At 36.1% G+C, this 11,265-nt stretch overlaps 2 protein-coding genes across 2 annotated transcripts in view; one reads left to right on the plus strand and one right to left on the minus strand.

Annotated features, from left to right (window-relative positions):
• LOC106117763 (serine/threonine-protein phosphatase 6 regulatory ankyrin repeat subunit C) overlaps window positions 1-9,058 on the plus strand; it is a 50,159-nt gene extending 41,101 nt beyond the window's left edge. Inside the window, exons 8-21 of the mRNA XM_013312185.1 lie at window positions 629-998; window positions 1,306-1,490; window positions 1,924-2,111; window positions 2,513-2,666; window positions 3,326-3,488; window positions 3,861-3,937; window positions 4,291-4,459; window positions 4,918-5,154; window positions 5,615-5,832; window positions 6,207-6,406; window positions 6,858-6,970; window positions 7,049-7,171; window positions 7,609-7,733; window positions 8,112-9,058. Of these exons, the coding sequence (XP_013167639.1) occupies window positions 629-998; window positions 1,306-1,490; window positions 1,924-2,111; window positions 2,513-2,666; window positions 3,326-3,488; window positions 3,861-3,937; window positions 4,291-4,459; window positions 4,918-5,154; window positions 5,615-5,832; window positions 6,207-6,406; window positions 6,858-6,970; window positions 7,049-7,171; window positions 7,609-7,733; window positions 8,112-8,241 (2,452 nt within the window). The 3' untranslated portion in view covers window positions 8,242-9,058. The remainder of the gene's footprint in view (window positions 1-628; window positions 999-1,305; window positions 1,491-1,923; window positions 2,112-2,512; window positions 2,667-3,325; window positions 3,489-3,860; window positions 3,938-4,290; window positions 4,460-4,917; window positions 5,155-5,614; window positions 5,833-6,206; window positions 6,407-6,857; window positions 6,971-7,048; window positions 7,172-7,608; window positions 7,734-8,111) is intronic.
• Window positions 9,059-9,646: 588 nt separating this feature from the next.
• Window positions 9,647-11,091, minus strand: LOC106117626 (cytochrome b-c1 complex subunit 6, mitochondrial). The gene is made up of 3 exons (XM_013312005.1): window positions 11,001-11,091; window positions 10,812-10,897; window positions 9,647-9,969 (listed from the first exon to the last, which is right to left on the minus strand). The coding sequence occupies exons 2-3, from the start codon at window positions 10,890-10,892 to the stop codon at window positions 9,796-9,798; spliced, it is 255 nt and encodes an 84-aa protein (XP_013167459.1). The 5' UTR covers window positions 10,893-10,897; window positions 11,001-11,091; the 3' UTR covers window positions 9,647-9,795.
• Window positions 11,092-11,265: the final 174 nt, after the last annotated feature.

Below are 11,265 nucleotides of genomic sequence, written 5' to 3' on the forward strand. Positions count from 1 at the left end.
GACATTCTACGTATAAAGGAAAACTACGAAATAATACACTTAAATAGGTGTAAATTAATGTGAATTAAATATAACATTATAGCCCGTTATTTCGACAGTGTAAACCCAAGGTTAAATTACATAATTTAAATATTTGCTCGATGAATATAGGAAAGTTATTAAATTCTGTTACCCTGGTGCTTTATATTTATTTTTACTATTACCTTAATCGTATTAAATATTGTATTTAAATATTAAAATTTAAGATATGAGCTGAACTTTTGAAGGTTCACTGACCAATATCAAGTGCGTCCTAAATTAAACTTCGTTTTCTCTTTTATTTAGTAATATCGTGAGGTTAATCGCCACTAAAATGGACTAAAATATAAAATAAAAACCTTTTGACGCCGACCTTCAAGATGAAATCTTTGTTCAATGTGAATTAAGTAAACAAATAATTTGAAATCATTCATAATCTTAACGTACTTTTAGTACTAAGGGTAGATTTAGTAAACAACTTGGTATAGTGTTATTCAAACTTTATGACAGCTCGAAATGTTGCAAGAGAACCTCCATACATCCAATTTTCTTAATATAAGCGGGAAGAAGACTTCCAAGCATATCTTAAAATGGAAAATTATTATTCCAGCACACCTCTACATCAATCTGTTATATCAAGAAATCTAAAAGTGTTCGATCTTCTACTAAAACAACCCAATTTGGACACAAACCTACGAACTTTAGCGGATGAGCATCCACCTCTGTACTACGCTTTAGTTGACGATAGACGAGCCTCGATTTCATCTAGTGAAACTTTAGTAATGAACGGTTCTAATCCATTCGATACACCAGTGACGAATAAAAACGCATTTACTGAAGACCCAGTGGAAGGGAAAACGGAGAATATTATTGAAAGAGGATTCGCTGCCAAACTTCTAGAAAAAGGATGTCAACCGAATCCATTGTATTCTGGATCTGGTGATAGTCTGCTTCATATATTGATTCAAGGATGGTTTGAGGTAAGTTAATGACAAATGCGAATGTTTAGATGGATAGATGGAGGTTTTTACACAGTAATCCCAAACTCTAAAAGGATTCGGATTAAATTTGGCACCGATATTTACCGTCTGGAATAGCACATAAGCTACGCATTATTTTTTATTTTCCACACTTCCGTCGCCCGTGATTTCGTCAAGGCTGAATTAAAAAAAAGTCGTTCTGGAGATATCTCCTAAGAAACATCCATCCATACATCCACACAATCGCGTTTATAATATCAATATTAGTAAGATTGACAGACGTGAGTAGTTATTATCTCTATTATAGGACTCCGCAGTGTTCCTCGTATCTCATTTGAATGGTGATTTGAACCACGGCAACGAGGCGGGCGTGACGGCACTGCACGCCGCCTGCGCCAGTGGACTGACGCGACTCACCGCCGCTCTACTGGAGCACGGCGCACGACACAACTTGCAGACTGCCTATGGAGAACAGGAGGATACTGTTTACAGGTCCGAGAATCTAAATTACAGACAATATAGGTCAAAATTGCCTATGCCATTACGATTTGGTAGCACTCAAAGTGTTAACTAACCTATTGTGTTAAGCACCTGCTCTTAAAATGCTCAGTAAATTATCTATTTTTATGTCTTTTCGATAAAGTTAGAGATATGGACAAATAATGAAAGTAAAGGATGAGAAAATCATAAAGGGAAAAATATAGAACTTGAAAAAAAGTGTTCGCAAATAAAATTTAATTAACAAATTCACGATGTTCTTTTTATTTAAGTGTGAGATATAAACAAATTAGGAAAGGGAAGGACTAGAAAATGATAAAATTTTCATAAATGTGTTCGTAAATAAAACTCGATTGCGATATTTTTAAAAAATGCCAGCGATAAACATATTCATTATAGTACTGTTTAATTTTTGTTCTATTTGTAGACAAACTCCTTTGCATTTGGCGGTGTTGAACAACCACGAAGGTTCAGTGCTGGCTATCTTAGAGCACAAGAAGTTGATAGAGAAGGGAGACATGCCCGCCACAGATCGCACCAATGTCAGCTTGTTGCCCAACTTGAACATGAAAAACTCGGAGGGCGACACTCCTGTTAGTCTGGCACTTACTGAAGGTAAGTTTTATTACTTTGAGAGAACAACTAAATTGAATTTAAACTATGGTTATAAAAAACTTAATTAGTAGCCTATGTTTTCTTCGAAACTATGTTCTACATTTGTGCCAAAATTCTACGAGATTCATGCAGCCGTTCTGGAGATACCTTCAAACAAACATCCATCCATCCATCCAAACATTCGCATTTATAATATTAGTAAGATTTTAAATATTTTACGGATTTCGGATCATTTATATAGTGTCTTAAATATTTTATAGTAACGCAAAAATGCAGATTCTCAGTTACATTATGAACTTTGTCTACCCAAAATATGTCGCTATGAAAGAAAAATTCAAAAATTTTTCTGTATTTTTTGCTATTTTGCATTCTTTATATTGTTTTGTGTAATTTCTTTTTAGGACACAAAAACCTCGTGAAACCATTAATCGAGGGCGGAGCGGATCCTAATGTCCGTAACGGTAAAGGCTTTACTTTGTTACATCAAGCTATTGTGGAAGAAGATTCTAGAATCGCCATATATCTGCTGGACCAGGGAGCTGATATGGACGCTTTGTAAGTTAATTGTTATTAAGTACCTAAATCGATTTAAAAGGAAAGGTTTTTTTATCTTGTTTAGTTCATCTTGTCTGTTTTATAGATAGTAATTAAGTGTAAATATTTTTGTTTGTTATTTCTTATTATTGTTATTATCATTGCTTTTTTTTAATTTTATATCTCTTGCTTGTATAGTTTACTGTAGTCTTGTAATTAGCTCCTAACTTGATTGATTATGTGTTTGTTGATTATGGGACTGACATGTTCAAAAGAACAAAAGTCCCTAAAAAAAATAAAGAGAAAAAAAAATTGTCTGTTTGACTGTCAATCATTTATTAGACAATTTTTGACTAACACGTCTTGATTCCACTCTTCTGATCACTCGCGATTGTTGTTTCCTTGAGCAATATTTATTACTAGCTGTCGCCTGCAACTCCGTCTGCGTGGAATTAAATAAATTAGTTGCCTATGTGTTCTTCCAGGCTATGTTCTATAATTATGCAAAATTTCATCAAGATCCGTTCAGTCGTTCTGAAGATAACTTCTAACAAACATCCATCTATCCATCCTTACAAACTAAACTAAGTTGACTATGGCCTAATCACCCCTAACTCAGGGTAGGCTCCGAGACTCTCGGTGGGTACATATAGTGAGCTGATGATGTTGATGATATCCAGGACGGAGGCAGGCGAGACTCCCCTGCAGCTGGCTATCCACTGCCGGCTGGGTCTGGTGGTGGAGGCGCTGTGTGTGCGCGGGGTGGACATGAGCCGCCTCGACGCGCACGGCGTGCCCCCGCTCTGGGCCGCGCTGGACTCCGGACAGGAGGAAGTCGCTAGTGTCAGTACATTACCACACACACATACACCACTTGCTCCTCTCCTAAACAAAGTTCATTCGCTGAAAATAACCAACTTTAAAAAGAATGTACAGATTTGACGATAACTTTTGTTAAGTCACGTGATTGACACATGTCAGTTGCATACATTTATGATATTCGTTATGCAATCACTTTGGATTGAATGGCAAAATGGCGAAAATCAAATAGGCACAAAATACCACGGCTTATAGCCTATCCATATATAGTTATCTCAATCATTCTCTGTAAGAAAAAAAGAGAACACGCATAACAAGCAACAAAAGGTTAGCATGTCTTCAAATTATTAGACTGATCCCGTAATATTTATTTGTATAAAATTGTGTATTTAACAGATACTGGTAAGAAATGGCGCGGACGCAGATTGTTGGGGACCCGGACCTGATGGATGTTTGCAAACTCTATTACATAAGTACGTGACTCTTGTTACATATCTAAACCAACAATACCCTAATTATATTATAGTTTTCAACTTATTATCAAGGTAGTGTGGTTTTTAGGGTTCCGTTCATAGGAAAGGAAAAATACGGAACCCTTATAGGATCACTTTGTTGTCCGTCCGTCTGTCTGTTAAGACCCTTTTGTTGTATGACAAGGTGTCAAACGAACATTCCAAAGCTACCTTCCAGTCAGAAGGTTGCGTTGCTTGACAGAGGTGAAACGTATAGAAAGGGGATTTTTCCCTGTCCTCAACATCCTCTACTCTGCCAAAGCCAATTCAATGTTAGGAAGATTATTGTTTAATTTGAAATGTTTGTATACCAGGGCAATAGACGAAAACAAGGAGTCATTAGCGACATTCCTGATCCGTTCTGGGTGCGACGTGGAGTGCGCGCGGCGGGCGGGGCCGGGCGGGGAGGGCGCCGACCTGGCCGCGGAGAGGCACACGCCCCTGCATCTCTGCTGCACCTGGGGACTCTCTGACGTCATACAGGTACCAGGACAACATATCATGTTCATATGTTTCTCAAATCGATACTTTAAATCCGACTCGAAGGACCACCAAAACAATCGAGCTAACCCTTCAATTATTGGGATCATGTCTACATTAACTTTTGATTTTGCCCTTGGTTTTGTTCGTGCGAAATTAAAAAAAAACTTACTTATGTACCTTATCTGTTCTCCCAGACTATTTTCTAAATCTGTGCCAAATTTAATCGAGATCTGTTAAGCCGTTTTGGAGATACGTAGAAAAATACATCTATCCATCCAAATTTTCGTATTTATAATATTAGTATGACGACTTTGGACAGATGGAAATTTAATACGAATGACTTAAAACTCTAATGTAATATACAAAATAAGTTGTTACTCCATCACACCTAACCCATTCAGTGCTACCATCTAAAACTTGCAAATGCAAATGAGCATTGAACGTGTTATAATTTGCAGACTCTACTGGAGCACGGCGCCAACATAAACAGTAAAGACGCGGAGGGCAAGACACCTTTACATATAGCTATAGAGAACCAGCACGCGGGCATCATCTCCCTGCTGCTGTCTCAGCCCGGCATCGATCTCTCCGCCAGAGACAACAAGGGCGTGTCTCCCTTTGCCGCCGCCCTCACAGCCAGGAACAACAAGGCGGCACAAGCTATACTCGAGAAGAATCCTTCAGCTGCAGAACAGGTAACGTTTGATTAAAAATATGACAATTTAAAAAAGAAAACAAATAAATTATTCCTAAGACATGATTATTTGTCGTAACACTTTCGTGGCGAATTCATTTTAATACGGAAAAAGTAGCAGTGGCATTGTATGTGCTAAAATTAAAATTAATTTACGCTTTTTCTACTACTTTTAGTTAAAGCCATTGTTGTATAGGGGTCTTGGCTTGGTCCAGGAATTACTTCTACGTCGGTCTATGCGTGACAGTAATCAAATTTTCGTCTACCTTTTAGTGTATAGATTTATGTGTTCTCACCACCGGTGTTAGGGTAGGGTACGGTTGATCGATCGCCCAGGGCGCTGGACAGAAAGGGGCGCCAATAGAGTCTCAAGTAACTTTATTTCCCGCAAGGGGGCGCCGTAGTACTCTCGCCCAGGGCGCTAGTAGCACTAAAACCGGCTCCGATTGTACTTGTTATAGGTAGACAAGAAGGGTCGCAACTTCTTGCACGTGGCGATCCAGGCGTGCGACGTTGAGAGCGTCATGTTCCTGCTGTCGGTGGAGGTAGACGTGAACTCGCGTGTGCAGGATGGCCGCCTCACCCCGCCGCTGCATCTCGCAGCTGCAGCCGGCAACGAGCTGCTGCTGCGTAGTCTGCTGCTCGCAGGCGCTAGACCTAACGATAGAGACGCTGAAAAGTACCTAACATATGTTCTTACTAACTTATTTAGCCCTAGTAGTCAATAGGCATAAGTAAAACTAGATTATAATTCATCAATAAAATAGTGTTAGAAGACTGTAGCTGCAATACAAATAGATATGTACTATCGGGCAATTTTTCGGTGTATCCCCCAAAAGCGACAGTTGTTTAATGGTTTTTTACATGTTAAGATAACGATAAAAAGACTGTTCAGTAGTATACAACTATTGTGATTGTACAATTCACAACCATTTAATTAGCTATTGTAAGAAGGGTGAAGTTAATCTCATTTTGTGTAAGTGGAACACCGCGAAATACCCTAACTGTACACAAGTATTGCCAGCAGTATGCAGTAAGATGAAGTTGTGACAGACGTACAGCGCTGCACGTGGCGGCGGCGGGCGGGCACGCGGCCATCGTGTCAGCACTACTGAGCGGGGGCGCGGAGTGCGGGGCGGCGGACGCGCGGGGTGACAACGCACTGCACGTGGCCGCACGCGAGGGACACGCAGCCGCCGCGCGCGCCTTACTCGCCGACTCTGATATTGACGCCGCAGCTACTAATCTTAAAGGTAACGCGACCTGTGACGTCATAAGTGTACGTAGCTCAAGACTATCACTTTCATTATACTGATAAACAATTACGTCATACACACTATTGTTGACATTTCGTTTTTTTTATATATCAAGGTGGCAAACGAGCGATCGGCCACCTGATATGTATTAAGTACCACTAATATGTATTAAGTATCTAAATAACAGTATATCTTATTATACATACTATAAGAGAAGACGTTACCTCGGTGTCGGCATATGGAGGTTATTCTTGTGGACAATAACGTAGGAGTTAGGCTAGATGGAGTCGTACTGAAGCTCAAGGAAATAGTGACGGCTGTCTCTAGTACTTTACTTTTAGTAAAAATGTTTTTATGAAATAAATTGAATTGATTGCGGTAAAAATGGCCACAAATTTATTTATTTCATAAACATAAATAATTTTATCAAATAAAACATTTTTCGCAGGTCGCAACCCACTACACGAATTATGCTGGTGCAAAAAGGACAACGCGGCGACAATTTGCGAGATATTCTTAGAATTTATGCCTGACTATCCTATCAACAAAACTGATTTACAGGTGAACTACCGGACTAAAATAAATATGCACTTATACTAATGACATTTAAAGTGTAATATGACATATTTAATGTAACAGGGTAATACGCCATTACTCCTAGCGTATATGAACGGGCAAGCAGCCATGTGCAGGGTGTTAGTCCGAGCCGGAGCTTGTCTAGCACAAGAGAACAAGGATGGTCTCTCCATTTTTAATTATCAGGTAATATTACTAAAATATATGTTTTAAAATTGCCATTTCTTTACAATTGTATGCTGCCTTAAATTTTAAAAATAAGGCCATGGCCTAGGCTAATTCCATGTAGGGTCAAATTTGATACAAACTGTAACCATAAGAGATATAGTTTCGTTAATATGTTCTTATGACCCAATTACATAATCAGCGTCAAGAATGCAGCGTCCATTTCACAAAAATGAGTAAGCTACAAAAACCTTCACTGTACAGTCAGGTGCATAAATTTGTATACACACAGCAGTGCGTATTCTTCCGACCATGGTAACATGTTATTGACAAATTCGTATATACCTATTTTTGAATCCTATACTTTTAAAGTTTTATAGGTGTATACACATTTATGACGCTGACTGTACTCATACCTTAGTCTTGTAGTTATTTGTGAAATGATCATTGTTATACAGGTGGCTACAAAACAACTTCTGCATCGGTTACTTGACGCGCTGCCGTCTGAAGCGCCCTGGGCTGAGAGCGACCTGTGTCAGGAGTGCGGCACTAAGTTCACGCTCACCATGAGAAAACATCACTGGTAAGAGAAATTAAATGATTGTAACACTGTGCAAAGAAACAAAAATATTGTCTATGGTATATTGGAATCCGCATAGATTATAAAATAGCAACCTTGAAAATCAATTGAAGAAGCCAGAGATTAGCGTGGGACCGTCTCAAATGGAGGTCTTTGGGTTCTGACTTCCCCTCTGGGTTACGGGCGTGAAGTCATATTGTTGAAAAAAAAGTAATTTAAGTCATCTCAAAAATGGCCAAAAGCCTCAAAGCCGTATACATAAAAAAATACCATCGATCTAGCTCTATTAATCAGTATTGCCATGTGAAAACTTTTAATTTCTACACTTGATTGTCGTTTTAATTATGTTTTTAATGTATTTACTAAAATGATTTCCTCTAGTCGACACTGCGGTCGGATGCTGTGCAATAAATGTTCCAACCAGGACGTGCCCATACTGAAGTTTGGTCTGAACAAGAGTCAACGAGTCTGTGAGATTTGTTTCAACGTACTGCAAGTGGGAGCCAGTTAGTGTCACTACGTCACAGAACAATGACGCTATTGTCATCCCTTACATTATCTTTGACTAAACAGAGATAGCAATACGACATGCCAGTCGGTTAATGTTATGCGATTTTGTACCAGAATCATTTAGTTGTGACACATACCAAAGGTAAAGAAAAATGAAAATATAAAGAACTGTGAAGGCGGATATACACTAGAGACAATCTCAAGACCAACACACACTGGGCCAAGGTAGACTATGGCCTAGTCACCTTTAACTTAGGGTAGGCTCCGAGCTACTCAGTAGGGACAAATAGTGAGCTAATGATGATTTTCTCAAGCATTTCTATATAATGTAACATTCATATAAATGGTATATGTATTATATGATAAAATCAGTTTCCAAAGCATGTGTGGTGGTGAAAGTGGTTCACATTAGAACATGTAGTGGCTCGTTGTTCTCTTAATAAATGCTCTAATCTATCCTCACCTTTATAATCTGTTTCAAATGTAGACTAAACTTTGTAAACTAATATATGTTATATAAAAAATCTGCTAATATAATATTTTTAACTTTTCTTTCTTTTGATTTTTTTTTTTTTTTTTTGAAATTGTGTAACAGTGGAGAGAAATTTTATTATAAAAGAAGATTGTCAAATTATACATAGTATAGGCAAATATAATTTTTTTTTTCATAAATATGTATTTAAAATTTAGAGTAAAAGATGGCGCGTATATTTTGTATACAATGTTTTAGTTTTTATTTGGAACAGAGTATATTCCTTGTCATATTGATAAATCTATGATAATATAATTGGTATGTGTCACATCAAATGGCTTTTTTAGATTGTAATTATTGACTTTTCTATGTCAGTAAGTTAATGTAATTCTGACTATAAGTAATATGTTTTATTATACTCCTACATTAAGTTATTGCTTTGTCACAAAAAAAGCTTATGTTCTTACGAAACCTATATTTATGGATATTGTTTAATACGCCAAAGTAATGTGCTTTTTGTTCTCTTAAGTAGGTTTAAGTGTTCATAATGTTTACGGAGAATTATAATTGTTTAAAACAAGGCTTTTAGAATTTAAAAAAATATTTATTATGAAGAATTTTTAAATTAATTTCCCAGTGTTGCTAGAATGATAAACTGATTTTATCATTTATGGTTAAAAAATTGTAAAAATTCTTTGTATAAATCTTAATTAAATAATTAAGATTTATTCATTTATTTTCGAAATGTTTCAACATCTTCAGTCTGTGATGTGTTTTAACTTGTGGTTTTATAAAATTGTGATTCAACATTCCGAATGTATTGTATAATTTTGAACAAAATATTTTTATTTGCTGCAATAAAATATTCTTATGTACTTTTCTGTTAACATGTCATGCCTTAGTATATTGAAATTAAAAAAAATAAAACTGCAGATAAAATTAATAGATTTATTTACAGAAAAATGCTACATTTAAATTGATCTAATAAACATTAAAAAAAAACAGGAATCTACTGCCAACATAATTTGCAAGGTGTTAAATAATAAATATATTTTTGGGCAACACGGTACATCTAACAATAAATTACTTAAGCCTTTTGAAGAGGTCTTTGTTGACGCACTTATCGAGTACATGAATGTAGTCAATCAGCTCTTCTTCGCATGTCTCTGTTGTCTTTGATCGGGAATTAACTCTGTCATTACACTCTTGGTACTTTGCCCAAAGGTTCTGGGCATCTGGTTTTTGCGAGCAGACATCCTGTAAACACAATTCATTTTAGTTGTTTGTTCTAATTTCATTCTACTAAGTAAAATAAACTAAATTACCACCTAAATACTTTTAAATACCAAACAATCTATATAACTAAGAAAATATTAAAAGAAAAACCTCAAAATTTCTTAAACATGTCTTGCTGGATTCCTACAAGACAAAAATATTAATATTAATAAAGTAATTCCGAAAAAGAAAATGCATAATAAATTTCACAGGCAGCAATATAACTGCAGCGGGTGCTTACTTTTTGTATTCTATTATTGAACAAAAATAATGCTTCTATAAAAATTATCTTTCATTCTTATATAAACCATTACTTTAAACAGAATTTGAAAATATATGATTTAAGTCTATCACTTAAATGGACCACACTGACAAATATTCATCACATAGACATTCCTATAAGATGTAATTGTTTTAGTCCGAGGTGTCGAAATTTAAATACTAAATGCATGCAAAACAATTGGTATGGTAAGGTTGAGTTTTATTCATTAAAAGTGAAACATATTAGTCCAATATAAAGCATATCGCCTGCAAAGTAGGCCACACGATTTTCAGGGTGCGAATTACATTACTTGAGCAGCACCGCTGATATACCTCAAAACAGTTTTTAAGGTGATACAAGGGATGACAAAATGTTTCCTGTGTCCAAAACCCAAAATTGTAAATTATATTAAATATTGAACTCATGCATTAAACATATTATGTTACCAATTATTTATTTATTGCACTAAAAGGTTATAGTTGTCATCAAGCATATGCCTCATATCGGAAATTAGTATTTCTATAGAATTTATAGATTAATTATTGAAATACAATAATAGTACCCTGAGCTGCTGCTGAGGATCCACTAATTCTTCCTCCTCTTCTTCCTCGGCTTTTACAACGGGAACCAATTTCTCAGTCATTTTGTCTGAAATTTTAATACCAGAACAATTATTAGGTATCAGACATTTGTTATTGCACTTATTTAGTATTTTGTCTTATTTTTTGCAATAAAAATGAACAATATTAACCTTAAGCGATGATGCAACAACCAACCCTTCAAATCGCCAATATTTCAATAAGTTTTTTATCTATGGCTAGAAAAACATAGAGACAATTTCCACATATTTAATCTACTTCGAGTGCCACAGACTTATTCAGAAAGAATTGCATAGTAAATAATTATCCATTATTTTTTTTTTATATTGTGGTTACAACAAAATATAGTTAAATAACCGAAGCTTAAATATAACCTTATTTTTATTACCGCTGTGATTTTATAGACGTTTTCCTTAA

The sequence above is a fragment of the Papilio xuthus genome, unplaced genomic scaffold, assembly GCF_000836235.2.
Source record: "Papilio xuthus unplaced genomic scaffold, Pxut_1.1 DF827679.1, whole genome shotgun sequence".
NCBI classification, from domain to species: Eukaryota; Metazoa; Arthropoda; class Insecta; order Lepidoptera; family Papilionidae; genus Papilio; species Papilio xuthus.

Excerpts from the sequence above, each read along its gene's own strand:
- LOC106117626 (XM_013312005.1), bottom strand. The coding sequence starts at position 10,892 with ATGACTGAGAAATTGGTTCCCGTTGTAAAAGCCGAGGAAGAAGAGGAG. Across the intron at positions 9,970-10,811 it reads ATCCTCAGCAGCAGCTCAGG|GATGTCTGCTCGCAAAAACC; the intron begins GTACTATTATTG and ends TTGTGTTTACAG.